The sequence below is a fragment of the Hyperolius riggenbachi genome, chromosome 10 (assembly GCF_040937935.1).
Source record: "Hyperolius riggenbachi isolate aHypRig1 chromosome 10, aHypRig1.pri, whole genome shotgun sequence".
Taxonomy (NCBI): Eukaryota; Metazoa; Chordata; class Amphibia; order Anura; family Hyperoliidae; genus Hyperolius; species Hyperolius riggenbachi.
The window spans coordinates 211,378,648-211,400,357 of NC_090655.1; the positions used below are offsets into that span (position 1 = coordinate 211,378,648).

Below are 21,710 nucleotides of genomic sequence, written 5' to 3' on the forward strand. Positions count from 1 at the left end.
CACCAACATTTTGCAAAACAGTTAATAGCCAAGATGAGAATTCAACAATTCAAGACATCCTAGCATCCCCTTTTTCAAGCTCAACAAAGAATGTGCCAATATCAGATTACGGCAAAGTCCAGAACTCAGCACTCACCCATCGCCAAGCACATTGCCTGTTGGTGAGTGCGGAGTTCTGGACCACGTCGTAATATAGGCACATTTTTGTTGTCCTTCAAAAAGGGATGCTACGACTTCCCTACACGTTGGATTCTCCTCTTGAATATTAATAAACCGTTTTGCAAAATGTTGGTGTGCTGACAATTAGTGAATTGATTTGCTTAAGCAAGGTGGAATGGTGAACCATTGTCCGTCTCAACACCCTACCTGATTTATCGGTGCTTACCATACGGTGTGCAGTTTCAACCTGAACATATTTCTTTACCTTTTAAACATTTTTTAAGTGTTTTGATTTTTTTTGCCATGCCTCCTTCCCATCCAATCTACATCACACTATACCGCAAATGCAGTGTATGCATAAATGGCACTGTAAGCGGATGCCCTGGCACTGTTCATACTGGCACATTTGCGTCGCCACTCGTTCACCAGTATTTCCGGCGTTTTTCTTGTCCCCCGCTCACCCAGAAACCAGGAAGCATGTGGCTTTCTGATAGTTTGTAAAAAAAAATGTGAATCCTACTTAGCATCAGGGAGGATTCACATTGGTTTACGTGAACCAATGAGACTTTTCTCTGTTGCAGGAAGATTTCCATTGGTTCTTTTGCAAACCAATGGAAAGCCCTATACTTCCTGGTCAGAGGTGCCAAAATTTCTACGGGAAAGGTAGCATTTTCCATATGGCTGAAAGCCTAGTGAGAATGGACACTGTCCATTCGTTCAATTCATGATTGCGATTGGCGTGGTGCATTTACGCTCTGTTTGACCGTGCAAACACATCCTATTGATAACATGGGATGTATTCACTGCCATTTTTGCGTTTGACTGCGTTCGGTTAAACACATCATTTTTACCTCTAGTGTGAACAGACCCTAAATGGCTGAAAATTTAAATGGAAAGGTAATTTGTAAAACAATTGCAAGTTTATAGAAAATGATTAACATGAATAAAATTTCAACAATAGCTACTGAGGATTTAACATCTGCTGGTATATGTTTGAAGCTAGGTCTGTCTACATTTTGACAAATTTTACACAACTGACCTGTAATATTTCTAAAATATATTAGCACACATGTGATGTAGTAACGCCCCTATATCAACTCAAGCACATGACGTAAGCAGGAGACCAATCATACAGCCAGTTTAACGAAATCGCCGAAGTTTCCCGAAAACTGGCAACATTTCCTTCCCCTTTTCCAACCTACAGTTAAATTCCAGCTGGAATATCGTTGGTGGTTGTGAAGCGCTATAATGCCCCTAATATAATGTGGAATACAGCACTTTGCCCTTTCAGTAATATTAAAACAGCTCTTCCAAAATCGCTGTACATCGGCAAGAAACAACCCCGCCCACCTCTTCTCTATGGTCCCTGCACTTCCTTTCCGTGCGTTCCACAGCTGCCAGGCTACTTCCTGCTTCCTGTAAATGCCAAAATGCGACAAGAACATCTTGCCAAATGACTTGAAACACTAATTTCTTGATTAAAACCAGCGACGGTTTTATTAAAACGTTTCTCAAGCTAATGACCATTTTACGTTTTATATATCCTCTTAATACTAGGTACGAAAGCCATTTTGTTGTAGACAAAGGGAGGCACAAAAGAAGGGGAGGAACCTCAAGGTTGTCGGCTCTAGACTGCAGGTATTAACTATTGCTAATCACTATTTTAGGGTGAGACGGGCTTAATTTATAATGTTGGTTGATATCATGTAAGCGTTGCTGCCATTCTTATGAGAAAACTAACAAAATGGTGCTCCTTGTACAGGGAACAAGTATGAAACTGGGGGTAAGAGACCAATAAACAGGGAGAGGAAGAACACATTTAGCAAGACCAATATAATTGCAACTGCACCAAAAGAGAAGAAATGGTCAGTGTTTTTCAACCGCTGTTCCTAGTGTGCCGCGGAGTGCCGCGAGATGTTGCCTGGTGTGCCGTACGGCAGGGGTTCCCAACCACCCGGCCGTGGCAGGTCTGGCCTCTCGCTCCTCCCCGCGGCCGCCGCTTCTGTTACCTTATCATGAGCGGGCGGCGCATGTCCGATTAGATTCCCCCGTAGCCGCGCTCGGCGGCTGCTGTGATGAGCAGGAAGCGGTACAGCGGTTCCCATGGTAACGGCGATACATATCGCCGCTACAGGAAGCCGCTGTACTGCTTCCTGCTCATCACAGCAGCCGCCGAGAGCGCTGCTGTAATAGGAGATGCCACTGAGGAGAGCGGCTACGGGGGAATCTAATCGGACAAGCGGCCGCCCGCTCATGATAAGGTAACAGGAGCGGCGGAGGGGCACTACCTACCCATACTAGGAAGCTATACTGGGCACTATACTAGCTATACTGGGCACTATACTGGGGCACTACCTACCTAGAGTGACCAGACGTCCCGGATTGCCCGAGACACGTCCCGGATTCGGGGTCCGCTGTCCCAGGCTGCATGAGGTCCCGGGAAACGTCCCGCTTTCAGCAGCGGGACGTCCCGGCCTCGGGACTCTGGCCACTCTATGCTTATGAACAGGCAGCGGCGTCTATAGACGCCGTGCCAGTTCATTGTCCGCAGCCCCGCTCCAGCCTCCTCTTCCGGTGTCTGTTCCGACACCGGCAGGCGAGCAGGGCTACGGCAAGATGGCTGCCGAAGCCCTGTACTGGAGACTATTTGTCTCCAGTACAGGGCTTCGGGCGTCATCTTGCCGTAGCCCTGCTCTGCCAGGCGGTCAGCGCAAGAGACTTCAGGAGGTAGGTGGTCCCGGGAGCAGCGCGCCAGAGGCCGGAGACTTCTGCCAGGTGAGTAAATGCTTTCTTTTTCAGGTGAAATGTTTGCCCGCATTGTTTCTTTTCTGGGGAAATGTTTGCCCGCATTGTTTCTTTTCTGGGGAAATGTTTGCCCGCATTGCGTTTCTTTTCTGGGGAAATGTTTGCCCGCATTGCGTTTCTTTTCTGGTGAAATGTTTGCCCGCATTGTTTCTTTTCTGGTGAAATGTTTGCCCGCATTGTTTCTTTTCTGGGGAAATGTTTGCCCGCATTGCGTTTCTTTTCTGGGGAAATGTTTGCCCGCATTGCGTTTCTTTTCTGGTGAAATGTTTGCCCGCATTGCGTTTCTTTTCTGGGGAAATGTTTGCCCGCATTGTGTTTCTTTTCTGGGGAAATGTTTGCCCGCATTGCGTTTCTTTTCTGGGGAAATGTTTGCCCGCATTGCGTTTCTTTTCTGGGGAAATGTTTGCCCGCATTGCGTTTCTTTTCTGGGGAAATGTTTGCCCGCATTGCGTTTCTTTTCTGGGGAAATGTTTGCCCGCATTGCGTTTCTTTTCTGGGAAAATGTTTGCCCGCATTGGGTTAATTTTCTGGGGAAATGTTTGCCCGCATTGCAGTAATTTTCTGGTGAAATGTTTGCCCGCATTGCAGTAATTTTCTGGTGAAATGTTTGCCCGCATTGCGTTTATTTTGTACTGACATGTTTGCCCGCATTGCGTTTTTATTTTGTACAGACATGTTGCCCGCATTGCGTTTATTTTGTACTGACATGGTTGCCCGCATTGCGTTTATTTTGTACTGACATGTTTGCCCGCATTGCGTTTATTTTGTACTGACATGTTGCCCGCATTGCGTTTATTTTGTACTGACATGTTGCCCGCATTGCGTTTATTTTGTACTGACATGTTGCTCGCATTGCGTTTATTTTGTACTGACATGTTTGCCCGCATTGCGTTTATTTTGTGCTGACATGTTGCCCATTGTATTTAGTTTCTGGTGTCCGGGGTAACTGTTACTGCATTTATTATTTAATGGTCATAGATGGCTATGTTTGCTGCTTTGTGGTTACGGTATACTATTAGCATCACACAGTTTCTGCACACCCATGATGCAAAGTCTCGTTTGTCCACATCATGGCGTAAACACTGCTTTCTTATGCCTCGGTGTTACATCATTACGTTAGCTCCGCCCATACAATGTCATTGCCACGCCCATTTTTGCCGCTGCGCGCGCCGCAGCCCCCCCCGGTCTTCAGCGCTGTGCACTCTTCAGTCCTCCCCACTTTTCGCCGCGGCGCGCTATGTGCGCCGCCCCCCCCCCTTTGCACCCACCCTCCCTGTCCCAGGTTGGACCTACAAAAATCTGGTCACTCTATACCTACCTATACTGGGCACTATACTAGCTATACTGGGCACTATACTGGGGCACTACCTACCTATACTGGGCACTATACTAGCTATACTGGGCACTTTACTGGCTATACTGGGGCACTACCTACCCATACTGGGCACTATACTGGGACACTACCTATCCATACTGGGACTATACTAGCTATACTGGTCATTATACTAGCTATACTGGGGCACTATACTAGCTATACTGGGGTAACTATACCAGCCATACTGGGGCAACTACACTCCCTATACTGGGGCAACTATGCTAGCTATGCAGCCGTACCCCAGCCCCCCTCCCCCCATAACCCGCTGCGCATGACACTGTACACTAGGTCGTGCAAACACCCGCCCCCCCCCCCCCCCCCCGCCGTTCCCCGGAGAAAAATTTGGTCAGAAAGTGGTCCCCGGGCCGGAAAAGTTTGGGGACCACTGGTCTAGATTGCTGCTATCCCCTACACATTTACTCAAGTGCACTGACTGCAGACTGTTAAGTTCTGTGACTTGGCACATATGAAGTCTGCTAGTGAATGTTAGAGTAGATGAGAATTGTAGGGGTCTGGGGGTAAAACAGATGAATAGTGGGGGTCTGGGTGTAGAACACATACGAATTGTAGGAGCTGAGTTGGCAAAGGTAAGTAAAAAAAGGAAAAGCTCAGCTGGGGCATTATGTGTAAGGAGCAGTCTAGGGTTGTGTGTGTGTGTGTGTGTGTGTGTGTGTGTGTGTGTGTGTGTGTGTGTGTGTGTGTGTGTGTGTGTAATAGTAAAGTGGTAGGGCAGCATGGTGAGTAGGATAAGATGGGCAGAACTGGAGGCTCAATAGAGTGGTGGTTGGATAGGATGGGTGGAAGTAAGAGAACTGAACAGGGTGATAGGTTGGATTGTATAAAATAGGATTAATAATAGGACTTTACACATTTGATATAGGTAGGACAGGAGAGGTGGTTGGACAGGATGGGTACAACAGGACAGAAGGTAGGATGTGTAGAAAAAGACAAAACATAATAGCAGGTAAGACTGGAGGGTGTTAGAGGAACCAGAATAGCAGCAAATGATTAGGGCACATGAGCAGGGTATGGTGATCCACACAGGTGTCAAGGGGGACTAGGATAGAAGAGTTGAGTAAAACACAGTGGTTTTTTTTTTTTAGGGACAGGTTGTAGGAACAGAGATAGCTATAACAGATGCAGGCATATCATGAGGGTGGAGAGGGGAGCAGTGTTGTAAGGCAAGAATGGTAACCCAGTGGTAGGGAGGACACACTGTGGATGGTAGCAGAGATGATTGGAGTGAGGAAGAGAACATTGTGGGAATTTTAGTAAACTAGGGTGAGAGGAAACATATGGGATGGAAGGACAAATTAGGGCGCACACAGTAGTAGACAAGATTTATAGTACAAGTGTGGCAAAACATATGATTGGGATGGTAAGACAGGTGAACTGGGTGAAGTGGAAATACAGTAGGGATTGTAATACAGGTGATATGGATGACATAGGAAACAGATGGGATGGTAAGGCAGGTTAGCTGGATGACGTGGAAACACAGTAGTGATAGTAAGATAGGTTAGCAATGTGAAGTGAAAACACAGAGTAAGAATTGTAAGAGAGGTGAGCTGGATGACATGGGAAACCCAGTAGGGATGGTAACACAGGTGAGCTGGATGACGTAGGAAACATAATGGGGATGGTAAGACAGGTGAGCAATGTGAAGTGGAAACACAGTATGGTTGGTAAGGCAGGTGTGTGTGTTGATGTGGAAACACATGGATGTGATGGTAAGACAGGTGGGTTGGGAGAAGTAGAAAGCGCACAGTAGGGATGGTAAGATAGGTGAGGGGGTGAAGTTGAAACACACAGTAGGGATGATAAGATAAGTGAGGGGGGGGGGGGGGAGTGGAAACACCCAGTAGGGATGGTATGGGGGCAAGGGGGTCGTGGGAAGCACAGTAGGGATGGTATGACAGGGGCTGGCTGACGTGAGAAACACAGCAGGGGTGGGGGGGTGGTAAGACAGATTAGCTGGGTGAGTGGAGTAGAGGTTAAAGTGTGAGATCTGTCAGGTGGTGTTTGACAGAAGTCTAGGAGCCAAAAAATAAGTTGTTGTTTTCTATTTGCTGTATCTATTTTTTTTTTCAAAAATGATGCCTTTTAATAAATACTGTTCTTATTATTTTTGTTCCTGTCATGGAAATGGAGATTGGAGGGCGATGTCTCAAATGCTGGGTGGGTTATCATTTTTTATTTATTGTTTCAGCTTCATCCAATCACATTTTCAATGAACAACATATGTTATATTTTATTTATTAATAAGGACTCGTTATAGTGTTTGAGGTGTACCTTATGTCTTCTAGTAGACGTATTGTAATATTGTATTATTTTATTCTGCTCTTTCAGTTTGACCATTACAGTCCCGCCTTTGTTGCATGCACGGACATACAGAGGAGTCAGAGAATTTAAAGGATCCGTACAAAGATATCATGATGGACGATCAGCCGACCCTCTCATCATCAGGTATAGCAAAGCTTTCACTTATAAATGCAAAAAGCGATAACAGACCAGCATGGACCCATCTAGAATTTATTACCATCAATATGTATAGACCATTGTTTTCCAGTAAGTAAAATACAAATATGGCTGCGTAATGCAACTCTGCCTTTATCATCTCTGGATAAAGGGCAGTTGCATATCTGCAGCGGCTCAGCCTCCAAAATCCACATTTGCGAGATGGCCAGTGGCACAGCAATAGGGGGTGCAGAGGTTGTGACTGCACCAGGGCCCTTGATCCAGAGGAGCCCACTGGGGGCGCTCCCTCAACCACAGTATTAGCTCTTCAATAGTGCTATGCTGGCAATGATCACTTCTATATATTCTTTGAATAGTGGTAATCATTAACAAACTGTTCCCCTCCTCTACTTACACCTCTCATACTGTGAATGTTCTTGGCAGGTTTAGTTGTGCCATAAGAATTGTTATGGATAGAATGCTTGGGGTTCCAATGTAAAACCAGGGCTGTGGAGTCGGTACAAAAATCTTCCAACTCCGACTCCTCAGTTTATGAAACCACGACTCCGACTCCGGGTACCCAAAATGGCCCAGACTCCTCGACTCTGACTCCTTACTCTAATACTTAAAGGAAAGGTTCAGGGAGGGTGGGTAAAAAATAAAAATCAATTTCCACTTACCTGGGGCTTCCTCCAGCCCGTGGCAGGCAGGAGGTGCCCTCGCCGCCGCTCCGCAGGCTCCCGGTGGTCTTCGGTGGCCGACCCGACCTGGCCAGGCCGGCTGCCAGGTCGGGCTCTTCTGCGCTCTAAGGCCCGGAACTCCTGCTTCCCACGCCGGCGCGCTGACGTCATCGGACGTCCTCCGGGCTCTACTGCGCATGCGCAGTAGTTCTGCGCCTGCGCAGTAGAGCCCGGAGGACGTCCGATGACGTCAGAGCGCCGGCGTGGGACGCAGAAGTTCCGGGCCTTGGAGCGCAGAAGAGCCCGACCTGGCAGCCGGCCTGGCCAGGTCGGGTCAGCCACCGGAGACCACCGGGAGCCTGCGGGGCGGCGGCGAGGGCACCTCCTGCCTGCCACGGGCTGGAGGAAGCCCCAGGTAAGTGGAAATTGATTTGTATTTTTTACCCACCCTCCCTGAACCTTCCCTTTAACAGGATTGTGGATTTTGTACAAAAATCATTTGACTCCCGACTCCGACTCCTCAGTTTATGAAATAAACGACTTCAACTCTGACTCTGGGTGCCCAAAATTGCCCCGACTCTGACTCCTCGACTCCGACTCCAACTCCGACTCCACAGTCCTGTGTAAAACTTGTGCTGGGTCCCAAAGCATCTTGCTACGCCACTGGAGATGGCTTGTACTGGGCATGCCCCTTGTGAATCTTGAACAAGCCATAAATAAATGTTGTATTTTGGATACGAAAAATTTGAACTAACTGTATGGGATTCAGTCTACTGTATGTCAGTGACCATTGGTAATACAGTAGAATCTTGTTATAGTAAAACTCTGATATAGTAAATCTCTGGATATAGTAAACTCAGTCGCCATGCGTGTGTATAATTGTACAATGTATGACCAGTTCTGATATAGTAAACTACTTTTCCTGGTCACTTGAAGTGTACGATAAAGGGATTCTAATAAAGAAGAAAGTATAAGCAGCACCACTTAGGTGAAAACAGTCAAGTGTGTCCCCTGCATGAATGTTATAAAGAGCACAGTGGCTATTGCAGTTCACACAGATTATAACGGGTGCATTATCCAACTTGCACAGTGTGAATCCGCCCTAATGGTTTGACCTGAAAAAAAAACTGCTTGAGGTTAGATAATCATGTAGAGGGAGGGCTTTGGATACCATAGATCCTACCCGGTCCTCGGTCCGTTTCACTGCTGTACTCCATTGAACAGAGGTTTAGTGAGGCTTTTCAGTGCCCAGGGCCGAAAACAGTTTTTTCGCCCCGCCCCTTGACAAAATGGGCATGGCCATGCAACAGTATATGGTCATGGGTGGAGTCAAGTGTACAAATGCTGTTTAGATAGCCATATGCAAAGCAGGTCAATTCGCACACGCTCTAACCCACGCTGCGCCTAACCTGTGCAATGCCATAGATGTAATGTCATTATGTCTGTGCCCGCGTAGCAGGGTAATTCTAAATTGCCAGACCCTGAATTACTTCTCCCTCCAAGTTGTTACGACACAGAGGGGGAATAGTAATTAACACCTGGAATTGGTGCGGCAGCAGGGTGAGCCATCATTCAACTCTCCCTTCATCAAAATGACGTGCAGCTAATATCTATGTGCGCAGCCATATGTGCCCCCTTCCCCCCTATAGATAACCATATGTTCCCCCCTTCCCACCCCTCCGTTTAGATAGCCAAATATGCCCCTTTCCCCTGTTCACATAACCAAATGTGCCCCAGGTTAGATAGCCACATGTGCCCCCTTCCCTCCCATTTAGATAGCCAGATGTGCCCCCCATAGATAGCCAGATGTGCCCTCCTTTAGATAGCTAGATGTGCCCCAGGGGCACTTCGGGCAGCCAGTGAGCCGCCTCTCATGCACATGGGGGTGCAGCGGCCATGCTGAGCACCCTCACAGTGTTTCTCCTGGGGACGTATGTTCCCCCTTGCCCCCCCATAGCTACACCTCTGCGTTGAAGTTATTAGACCTGCCAAGTCGAATACCTCTTTGAGACTCTTTGTGCAGCGTCTGCAACTACTTGCGTTGCGAAGTACTTTCAAAGATGAATTCATGAGTACTGAACATGCACGAGTCTGGGCTTACACATGCGCAGTACGGATGCACTGGTCTTTGGAACTATTTGGGAATGCAAGCACTTCAGAAGGCTGCCAAGGAGTACTGAAGACGCAACCGGTTGTGTAACATCAACAGGGGACAACGCTGCAATGACGGGACAGATTGAGGACCAGGAAGGCTTTTTGGTATTCAGGGCCTTCACTCTACATAAGTATGTATCTAACCGGAAGTGTCCATTCACGCTGTGTCTTATATGCAGAATAGTTCTGCATATCAACTCGCTGCCCATACAAACATGAACGAAAGTTAATGGCATGCGATTCCTGGACGGAATGGACAGTGTAGAGGTGCTTGAAACAAGCGTGTGCCTGTCCTAGGTTGGATTGACTCTGTGTGCATTTCATAACACACGAGGCTTGATTCACTAAACTTAGCACCGCGTAACAGTGTGAGTTAGCTACTGTTACGCACGCTAGTGAATCAGCATGCTGTAATTTGTCTCTCTGCACGCTACGCACACTAGTGGCAGTGTAGCATGCGTAATCAGGGGAGTGGGCACTCAGCGCACTAAGCTGAATTGCAGCATAGCGAACACTAGTAACTTAATGTCGGCTCCACTCTTCCCACCCTGAGCCCCTTCGGGTCCAGTCACATTAACCACTTCCCGACCGCCCCCAGCCGATGGGCGGCGGCAAAGTCCGGGCCCAAACGACCGCAATACGCCCATCGGCGGGGGCCGCTGCGGGAGTGGCTATGCGACGATCGCGTCATTCGTGACGCGATCAGCCGCCGGGGACTGGCTCCGCCCACCGTTCGCTGTAACCCGCCGGCCGCTCGGAAGCGCCGGCGGGTTACTAGCACCCGGATCGCCGCTGCACGTATGTATAATAGGCTTTGTAATGTATACAAAGCCTATTATACTGGCTGCCTCCTGCCCTGGTGGTCCCAGTGTCCGAGGGACCACCAGGGCAGGCTGCAGCCACCCTAGTCTGCACCCAAACACACTGATCTGCCCCCCCTGCCCCCTGATCGCCCACAGCACCCCTCAGACCCCCCCCTGCCCACCCCCCAGACCACTGTTTGCAACCATTCACCCCCCTAATCACCCATCAATCACTCCCTGTCACTATCTGTCAACGCTATTTTTTTTTTTAGTCCCTAATCTGCCCCCTACTCCCTCCTGATCACCCCCCCACCCCTCAGAATCTCCCCAGACCCCCCCCCTAGGACCCCCCCCCCCCGTGTACTGTATGCATCTATCCCCCCTGATCACCTGTCAATCACCCGTCAATCACCCGTCAATCACCCCCTGTCACTGCTACCCATCAATCAGCCCCTAACCTGCCCCTTGCGGGCAATCTGATCACCCACCCACACCAATAGATCGCCCGCAGATCCGACATCAGATCACCTCCCAAGTGTTTACATCTCTTCTCTCCTCTAAACACCCATTAATTACCCATCAATCACCCCCTATCACCACCTGTCACTGTTACCCATCAGATTAGACCCTAATCTGCCCCTTGCGGGCACCCAATCACCCGCCCACACGCTCAGATTGCCCTCAGACCCCCCCTTATCAATTCGCCAGTGCAATATTTACATCTGTTATTCCCTGTAATAACCCACTGATCACCTGTCAATCACCTATCAATCACCCCCTGTCACTGCCACCCATCAATCACCCCCTGTCACTGCCACCCATCAATCAGCCCCTAACCTGCCCCTTGCGGGCAATCTGATCACCCACCCACACCAATAGATCGCCCGCAGATCCGACATCAGATCACCTCCCAAATGCAGTGTTTACATCTCTTCTCTCCTCTAAACACCCACTAATTACCCATCAATCACCCCCTATCACCACCTGTCACTGTTACCCATCAGATTAGACCCTAATCTGCCCCTTGCGGGCACCCAATCACCCGCCCACACCTCAGAACGCCCTCAGACCCCAGCCCTGATCACCTCGCTAGTGCATTGCTTGCATCTATTTCCCCCCTCTAATCACACCTTGAGACACCCATCAATCACCTCCTGTCACCCCCTAGCACACCTACCCATCAGATCAGGCCCTAATTTGCTCCGTGTGGGCTCCTGATCACTCGGCCAAACCCTCAGATCCCCCTCAGACCCCCTTCCGATCACCTCCCCAGTGCATTGATTGCATCTATTTTCCCCTCTAACCGCCCCCTGAGACACCCATCAATCACCTCCTGTCACCCCCCTAGCACTCCTATCCATCAGATCAGGCCCAAAACATCCTGTCATCTAAGAGGCCACTCTGCTTATGACCGGTTCCACAAAATTTGCCCCCTCATAGACCACCTGTCATCAAAATTTGCAGATGCTTATACCCCTGAACAGTCATTTTGAGAAATTTGGTTTCCAGACTACTCACAGTTTTGGGCCCGTAAAATGCCAGGGCAGTATAGGAACCCCACAAGTGACCCCATTTTAGAAAGAAGACACCCCAAGGTATTCTGTTAGGTGTATGATGAGTTCATAGAAGATTTTATTTTTTGTCAAAAGTTAGCGGAAATTGGATTTTTATTGTTTTTTTCACAAAGTGTCATTTTTCACTAACTTGTGACAAAAAATAAAATCTTCTATGAACTCACCATACCCCTAACGGAATACCTTGGGGTGTCTGCTTTCTAAAATGGGGTCACTTGTGGGGTTCCTATACTGCCCTGGCATTTTAGGGGCCCTAAACCGTGAGGAGTAGTCTAGAAAACAAATGCCTCAAAATGACCTGTGAATAGGACGTTGGGCCCCTTAGCGCACCTAGGCTGCAAAAAAGTGTCACACATGTGGTATCGCCATACTCAGGAGAAGTAGTATAATGTGTTTTGTGGTGTATTTTTACACATACCCATGCTGGGTGGGAGAAATCTCTCTGTAAATGGACAATTGTGTGTAAAAAAAATCAAAAATGTGTCATTTACAGAGATATTTCTCCCACCCAGCATGGTTATATGTAAAAATACACCACAAAACACATTATACTACTTCTTCTGAGTACGGCGATACCACATGTGTGACACTTTTTTGCAGCCTAACTGTGCTAAGGGGCCCAAAGTCCAATGAGTACCTTTAGGATTTCACAGGTCATTTTGAGACATTTGGGTTCAAGACTACTCCTCACGGTTTAGGGCCCCTAAAATGCCAGGGCAGTATAGGAACCCCACAAGTGACCCCATTTTAGAAAGAAGACACCCCAAGGTATTCTGTTAGGAGTATGATGAGTTCATAGAAGATTTTATTTTTTGTCACAAGTTAGCGGAAATTGATATGTATTGGTTTTTTTTTCACAAAGTGTCATTTTCCGCTAACTTGTGACAAAAAAAAATCTTCTATGAACTCACCATACTCCTAACAGAATACCTTGGGGTGTCTTCTTTCTAAAATGGGGTCACTTGTGGGGTTCCTATACTGCCCTGGCATTTTAGGGGCCCTAAACCGTGAGCAGTAGTCTAGAATCCAAATGCCTCAAAATGACCTGTGAATAGGACGTTAGGCCCCTTAGCGCACCTAGGTTGCAAAAAAGTGTCACACATGTGGTATCGCCGTACTCAGAAGAAGTAGTATATTGTGTTTTGGGGTGTATTTTTACACATACCCATGCTGGGTGGGAGAAATCTCTCTGTAAATGGACAATTGTGTGTAAAAAAAAATCAAACAATTGTCATTTACAGAGATATTTCTCCCACCCAGCATGGGTATGTGTAAAAATACACCCCAAAACACATTATACTACTTCTCCTGAGTACGGCGGTACCACATGTGTGGCACTTTTTTGCACCCTAAGTGCGCTAAGGGGCCCAAAGTCCAATGAGTACCTTTTAAGATTTCACAGGTCATTTTGCGACATTTGGTTTCAAGACTACTCCTAACGGTTTAGGGCCCCTAAAATGCCAGGACAGTATAGGAACCCCACAAATGACCCCATTTTAGAAAGAAGACACCCCAAGGTATTCCGTTAGGAGTATGGTGAGTTCATAGAAGATTTTATTTTTTGTCACAAGTTAGCGGAAAATGACACTTTGTGAAAAAAAAAACAATTAAAATCAATTTCCGCTAACTTGTGACAAAAAAAAAAAAATCTTCTATGAACTCACCATCCTCCTAACGGAATACCTTGGGGTGTCTTCTTTCTAAAATGGGGTAATTTGTGGGGTTCCTATACTGTCCTGGCATTTTAGGGGCCCTAAACCGTGAGGAGTAGTCTTGAAACGAAATTTTTCAAAATGACCTGTGAAATCCTAAAGGTACTCATTGAACTTTGGGCCCCTTAGCGCAGTTAGGGTGCAAAAAAGTGCCACACATGTGGTATCGCTGTACTCAGGAGAAGTAGTATAATGTGTTTTGGGGTGTATTTTTCCACATACCCATGCTGAGTGGGAGAAATTTTACAATTGTGTGTAAAAAAAAATAAAACAATTGTCATTTACGGAGATATTTCTCCCACCCAGCATGGGTATGTGTAAAAATACACCCCAAAACACATTATACTACTTCTCCTGAGTACGGCAATACCACATGTTAGGCTGCAAAAAAGTGCCACACTGCGCTAAGGGGCCCAAAGTCCAATGAGCATCTTTAGGCTTTCCCGGGGTGCTTACAATTAGGCACCCCCCAAAATGCCAGGACAGTGAACACACCCCACAAATGACCCCATTTTGGAAAGTAGACACTTCAAGGTATTCAGAGAGGAGCATAGTGAGTCCGTAGCAGATTTAATTTTTTTTTGTCGCAAGTTAGAAGAAATGGAAACTTTTTTTTTTTTGTCACAAAGTGTCATTTTCCGCTAACTTGTGACAAAAAATAAAATCTTCTATGAACTCACCATGCCTCTCACTGAATACTTTGGGATGTCTTCTTTCCAAAATGGGGTCATTTGGGGGGTATTTTTACTATCCTGGAATTTTAGCCCCTCATGAAACCTGACAGGTGCGCAGAAAAGTCAGAGATGCTTGAAAATGGGAAAATTTACTTTTGGCACCATAGTTTGTAAACGCTATAACTTTTACCCAATCCAATAAATATGCACTGAATGTTTTTTTTTTTTATCAAAGACATGTAGCAGAATAACTTTCGCGCTCAAATGTATAGGAAATTTTACTTTATTTGAAAAATGTCAGCACAGCAAGTTAAAAAAGTCATTTTTTTGCCAAAATTCATGTCTTTTTTGATGAATATAATAAAAACTAAAACTTGCAGCAGCAATCAAATAGCAGCAAAAGAAAGCTGTATTAGTGACAAGAAAAGGAGGTAAAATTCCTTTAGGTGGTAGGTTGTATGACCGAGCAATAAACCGTGAAAGCTGCAGTGGTCTGAATGGAGAAAAAGGCTCTGGTCCTTAAGGGGCGAAAAGACTGTGGTCCTCAAGTGGTTAAGGGACCTGATCCCCGCACTCTGATTGGCCCAATAGGCTGTCTGTCAAGTGTTGTTGCTTGTGTTTTGTATATGCAATTTATGCAGCCACATTTTATACTGTATAATTGATATGCGCATTGTATTTTAGTATGCATTCTTGTTGTATGATTGTCTCAGGTGTAAGAGTGGGCAGATGTAACATCTTTATAACCTGTGCAGTACCATTTGTCAGCTATGACTAAGGAGCCACCTCTTTGTCCAATACGCGTCAGCTGTTTCACTGTATTGATGCAAGAGCTCTTCTCTTAGTGAATCAAGACCATGATTCTGTATAAGAGGCCCAATCCAGTTCACTTTTTCTCCTAAGTTTCTCCTAGGAGATAATTTTTCATCATTGTTTAAGGCTGGTTTCACACTAGAAACCAGCGTCAGAGATGTGGTACGTCGCGCCCGACGCACCGCTTTGCACCGTCAAAAGCAGGCCTTTAGGGAACACTGCACAGTTACCTGTCTGGCCACCGCCAAGCAAGAAGTGACATGCACCTGACGCGCGCTTGCCATCACTTTCTGCTTTGGGTATGCGGAAGTGTATTGTTTAAATACACTTCCGCGCATGCGCGCCGCAACGTCGTGTCAGTGTTTTGTTTTTTTTAAGAATCCACGTATCGCCATAGACTAACATGACTTTGGGGGCCGACGCACATCGCCACAACTCAACGCGGCACCGCAGGTAGTTCTTTAACTGCATCGGGGATGCGGCAAAAACGTCAGTTCCGTCGCATCACACTGTAACGTCGCAGTATAAAAGTCTCCATAGACTTTCATTGCATGGCGGTGGGGAGCGGTAAAAATACCACACCGCACCGCCTTGGTGTTAAAGGGCACTAAAACAACTTTTCAGTACTCTGCAATTGAAAAAGTACCAAAAAGTAGGTGAAAAAGGTACTGGCAAAATTATTCGGAGTATTTTCTTGCTTGCTGGTGGCTTAAAAGGCATTGGCCTCGATTCACAAAAGCCTGCTAATTTAGTTAGCATGCCTAAAAGCTTTGGGCGTGCTAACAACAGTGCTAAGTAGTTAGCACACCCACAGCTTTTACTTCTCACGCGCAAAGTTTAGCACCGCGCGGTGCGCTAAAAACGTTGCAGCATGCGACGATTCGGGCTAACTTGGTGCAACACTATAGGCGCACCCATTGCACTGTTTTCGGTTCCGCGCACACCGCGTGGCACTAAACTTTGCACGCGATAACTTGGCTCATGAAGCTTAGCACGACTTAAAGCCCTTTAGGCGTGGTAAGGGCCTTTTTACAGGCGTGCTAACACTTTGCACGCTTTTGTGAATTGAGCCCATTATATTGATAAGATGTGAAAATATCATCTAAGAGAAAAAAATGTATTGGATCTGGTCTAGTTTGCTTGATTCATGAAAGCTTCTGCCCACAAACAACGTGGGTTAATATTAGTGTGCGCACGCTACGGACAGTCCTGTCAACGTACGCTCTTAAATTATGCGCGATCCTTCTAACTGCCCTGCAATGTATCTGTAGCAGGACCACAATATTTCACGTTAATTAACGTAGTAGCAGTCGCGCTAGTGAAGCATTGCTGTCATGCTACAAGCACATCGCGCGGCAGTTAGGATTGCACGTAAATGAAGAGCGCAGGCTACGCTACCAGGACTGTGCGTAGCGTGCGCACGCTCATATTAACCCGCGCTGTTTGTGCATGGTAACTTCAAGCCGAAGGTGTGTGAGCTGCTATGAACACTCTGCGCATTATACCATACACATTAATTCAAAGCCTGCATTCAGCGAGTTAGAATAACGAGATCCGTCACAACGCTGAGATGTGAACAGGCCCATAGAATTGTATAGGCATTCAGTTGACATGCAGAACTATCCTGCAACTCAACTGACGCAGTGTGAATGCCCCTTTAATGCACTTTAATAGTAGAGTGGAATCTTTAAAGCATTGTCTTTGCACATGTTTATGAATTTGAATTTACTCAGATGAAATTGGTTGACTAACAAGGACTCAATTTGATTAGCAGGTATAAAAAGAAAGACTAAGGAACATTCCAAAGAAGTCAGAGATGCAATAGTACAAATGCACGCACAAGGAAAGGGATACAAAAAAATAGCCAAGTATTTGGACCTCCCAGTGGTGACCGTCGGCTCAATAATAAGGAAGTGGAAAGTTCACCATACCACGGAGACACTGCCTAGAAGGGGTCGTCACTCCAAATTCTCTGCACAGAGAAGCAACTTTGTGAGAAAAGAGACTGAAGTAAAGGTACAGAAATCTGCTGTATGGAGGGCTCTGTATAACACCATTCTGTAAGAGACCTGGGGCCGTATGCAATTCACTTTTTCACCTACGTTTTCTCCTAGGAGATAATTTGTCATCTTCTATTTAAAAAAACTTTCCAGTACTTTTAAGCTAAAAAAGTACCAACAAGTAAACAAAAAAGTACTAATGTGAAAATTTTCTTGCTTTCTGGTGGCTTAAAGTGGACCCAAATTAAAAATACAAGATTTCAGAAAAGAAATCTATTTTCTAAATTATAATAATAAATAGCAGCCTTTTTTAAGCTGCATGATGACAAATATAAAATATTTTACATTTATTGGAGGAACCCCTCCCTTCCTTTCAAATTGCCGGGATTTTTCCGGCAAACTGGTGGAGTAGATGGTGTCCGGCAATGGAGGAATTGCTAATGGCTGCCCCCAGTATAACCCTAGCTATGAAAAGAGAAGGGTGAAAAGCATGCACTGAAATGCTCATAGGTTTGAAGGAGTGTTTATTTATCTTTGTATGTGTCAGAGTGGTGCAACTAAATATTTTAATAAAAAAAATGTTTGGTTTGGGTCCGCTTTAAAGGGCATTTTATTGACAAGTTTAAAAATGCTACCTAGGAGAAAACTCAGGAGAAAAATGTAATTGCGTATGGGCCCATTACACAACTGGTGGGGAATAGAGTGGTGACCAACACTCATAAGAGGGACCTTGATCTCGGTGGATTGGCTAATATCCTCCAATTTCATCATCATGGTGCTTTTGATTGCAGTCTGCGTCACAAGCTGCTGCATGTGTGAATTTTGAGTACAAGGAGACTGATTCACAAAGATTTTCAGTTAAATTATCTCACCTTATTTATTAACTCACAATTTATCTCTCCTTAAATGACTTAACTCATGATTTACCTCTCCTTATCCAACTTAAAGAGACACTGAAGCGAAAAAAAAATATGATATAGTGAATTGGTTGTGTACTATGAATAATTACTAGAAGATTAGCAGCAAAGAAAATATTCTCATACTTTTATTTTCAGATATATAGTGTTTTTTCTAACATTACATCATTCTATAATATGTGCACATTACACAACACTCAGCATTCAAAATGAGTCTTTCAGAGCAGTCTGTGAAGTAATGACCTCTCCTCTAGCAGAGGAAAAGTAAATAGTCCAGGAACAGTTGAGATAATAAAAGTCAGATAACAGCCCTCTCCATGACTAACTTAGTCGGAGAGCTTAATGGCTTGTTTGCATAGAGATAACAACTGGAGTTTCTCAACTCTTCCTGTACTGGAAACAATTACACTGATGTATCTGATCTTAATGTTTTATTTCTTAGCTGTGCTACACATACAAATCATAATATCATCATTTTTTTTTCGCTTCAGTGTCTCTTTAACTCATGGTTTAGCGCTCCTTATTTGAAATAACTCATGGTTTAGCTCCACTTATTTGACATAACTCATGGTTAAAGAGAATCTGTACTGAGGAGAGAACATTAGATCATATAACAGAGATAATACAGCCACTGTGCAATTAGGAAAGGCTGCAGTTAGACAGAGCACATTATAACAGGTATAGGAACTTATAGAATAGAAGAAATAAGGATGAAAATTTTGTTACAGAGTCTCTTTAAGCTCTCCTTATTTGCCATAACTCATGGTTTAGCTCTCCTTATTTGACACAACTCATGGTTTAGCTCCCCTTATTTGACATAACTCATGGTTTAGCTCTCCTCATTTGACATAACTCATGGTTTAGCGCTCCTTATCTATTTATCTCATGAATTATCTCTCCTTATTTGTTTATCTCCTGCATTAGCACTCCTTACAGTTAAGGTGAAAAATAAGTAACCTTTGTGAAACAACCCCAGGGTGTTAAATTAATATTAGTTTGCATCTGCCTTCATTTCAAAGAACAACCATAGCTTCCAACTATCCCTTTTTTGGAGGGACAGTCCTTTGGGAGCCATGTCCATCTGTCCCTCTTTTTCCCCTCATTTGTCCCTCTTTCAGGAGTGTTATACAGATTCATGTAAATATATTTATTTTTCTAATGAGAAATATGTTGTAATTGGCTCCAAACATTATTCCCAGTGTTTAAATTGATATATTTCTTAATTACAAATGTTAATATAAAGAAAGACTAGTAAAAAAAATATAAAGAACCAGTGTGGTTGGAATTTTTAAGTTACATCTTTTGCTTATCAATTTTTAGTGGTATGCATGATTAGGGGTGTGGTGGAGGCGTGATTAGGGGTGTGATGGTTGCTGGGATGGGGTGACTTTGCCTGTGGGGCGTGGCCTGGGGAGACGTGCGCTGCTGCCGCTGCACACTTTTTGGATATTTAATTGGGGGAACTTCGAGAGATCAGACAAGATGGCTGCTCTAATGACGCCGTGCATACGGCGAAACTAGTTAGCTACATTGGTCCCCGGTACCACCACTCTGCCTACTCCTACATCAACGACTCCACGCTGCTCATATTGTAAACTTACTACAATGGAGCAAAGCTGACTACTCCATTTTAGACTGATCTATTACACCTGCATACCTTTTTATGGACAGTGCTATGCTGCTTATGCTGTAAGCTTGCCACAGCGAAGGGAAGCCGACAAACTGATCTACTGCCGCTGTGATACCAACCAGCCACACACTAAAGATGGATGGGTGAGACCTTTACTTGCTTCACATTTACAACATGCAAATGCATATTCCATATAACCAAACACCTTGACATATATGTGGCAATGAGCTGCGGCTGCGACTTGGCCGCTTAAGAAATCTATTTTTGAACTGATCTTGGTGTCTGGTGATAAACTCTGCAACAATTTGGCTGTGATTGGGCCATCGATGGAAGTCTGAAAATATTAATGCGTATAGGAAAGTGCTAGGACCTACCTACAGGGTTGGTTTTGCATGGCTGGAACTGGACTTTTTCCCTTTAAAGGATTTCAGCTGGCTTTTGTGAATTTAGACTGTCATGATTACAGTGAACCATAGATGCAGGAACTAACATGCTTCACTGGTTTCATCATTTTCCAAGTTCTGATTTTTTGAGCAGTTTTTGGATTTTTCTGAACTCACTGGGGACGCCCAGTATAGTTTAGACAGAGACAGGGGCCCATATGCAATTCACTTTTTCTCCTGAGTTTTCTCCTAGGTGATATTTTTGAATTTGTCAATGTAATGTCTTTAAAGCCACCAGAAAGCAAAAAAACACTGAAAACGATTTTGCTTGCACTTTTTCGCCTTCTTTTTGGTAGTTTTTCAGTTGAAAAGTGCTGGGAAGTTATTTTAAATAGAAGATGAAAAATTATCTCCTAGGAGAAAACTCATTTGAAAAAGTGAATTGCATATGGCCCAGGGAGTATAGGGTGCAGGCGGCTGTTCCATCTCCGGGGTATCCTATGCCATCTCTTGGGTTTTTTTGTTTTTAAGGGGTGGTTGATGGGTTTTGTGGAGAATGCATGTTTGCTGTTATAAGGATTACTATTTTTACTAATAAATAGATTTTTTTATAACTGGATTATATCTGTGTTGGATAATACATTATTATTATAGCCACCTAGGGGACAAATGCCTAAAGGTACTCTGTTGCATTTCCAGTGATTAGGGGTGTGGCTGGGGTCAGGGCCGGCGCTACCATAGAGGCAAAGGGGGCAATTGCCCCAGGGCCCCAGAGCCAGTTGGGGCCCCCAAGGTGTCTCCCCCATCTTAACTGTTGCTCCCTGAGGACTAAGCAGAGCACAGTAGCATCTCACCTGTGCTGACAGGCAGGTGAGAAGCTATACTGCCAAAGACTCTGCAGGGGCCCCAGGGAGCACAATTAAGTTGGGAGGGTCAACAGCAGGGTCAGGGACCAAGGAGGGAAATGTGGCTACAACAAAGGGCCTCTAATGTCACTTTTTGGTCGGAGGGTGTCTGTTGGGAGGTCCCTGGATTAACTTTGCCCTGGGGCCCCATGGTTCCTAGAACCGGCCCTGGCTGGGGTGTGTCTTAATGTGTCTCACTTTCTCATCTCAAAAAGTTGGGAGGTATGGAACAACAACTATCATTAAACCTCTCTGTCACATGTGGTGTTATGGTAATCGCGGCATCCAGTAGGAAATAGACCGTAGCTGCAGCCTGTCAGTGAGGCAGAGTGTGTTACTTTGTGACAGAGAGAAAATGCAACTCCTAGCTAGCATGTTAATAGCTTTGCTTATATTTACATTAATGAGAATGTGATACACACATATGCTTTAAAGCAAGCCTATAGTCAGTTATACAATCAAAAGCCTATAGGCAGTTATACAATCAAAAGCCTATAGGCAGTTATACAATCAAAAAATGATCATAGAAACATCCGATTCTGGTTATGGGGAGCTTAGCCACACCCCCTGTACTTTTGCTCAGTGCAATGCCTCTTACATAAATGTGCAGGCATTCTGGAGGGTTCCTGGTCGAGCGCTTTAATTACAGCGCAAGTAGATTCGGGCGCAGCC

The 21,710-nt window shown here is 45.3% G+C and overlaps 1 protein-coding gene across 2 annotated transcripts in view; it reads left to right on the forward strand.

The window, feature by feature from the left end:
• Nucleotides 1-1,410: 1,410 nt before the first annotated feature.
• LOC137534374 (uncharacterized) overlaps nucleotides 1,411-21,710 on the forward strand; it is a 45,498-nt gene continuing 25,198 nt past the window's right edge. Inside the window, exons 1-3 of one of the 2 annotated variants that reach the window (XM_068255854.1) lie at nucleotides 1,411-1,797; nucleotides 6,686-6,802; nucleotides 16,978-17,219. In XM_068255854.1, coding sequence (XP_068111955.1) covers nucleotides 6,715-6,802; nucleotides 16,978-17,219 — 330 coding nt within the window. In that variant the 5' untranslated portion in view covers nucleotides 1,411-1,797; nucleotides 6,686-6,714. Of the gene's footprint in view, nucleotides 1,798-6,685; nucleotides 6,803-16,974; nucleotides 17,220-21,710 lie in introns of both variants that reach the window. The other variant, XM_068255853.1, reaches the window with a different exon arrangement.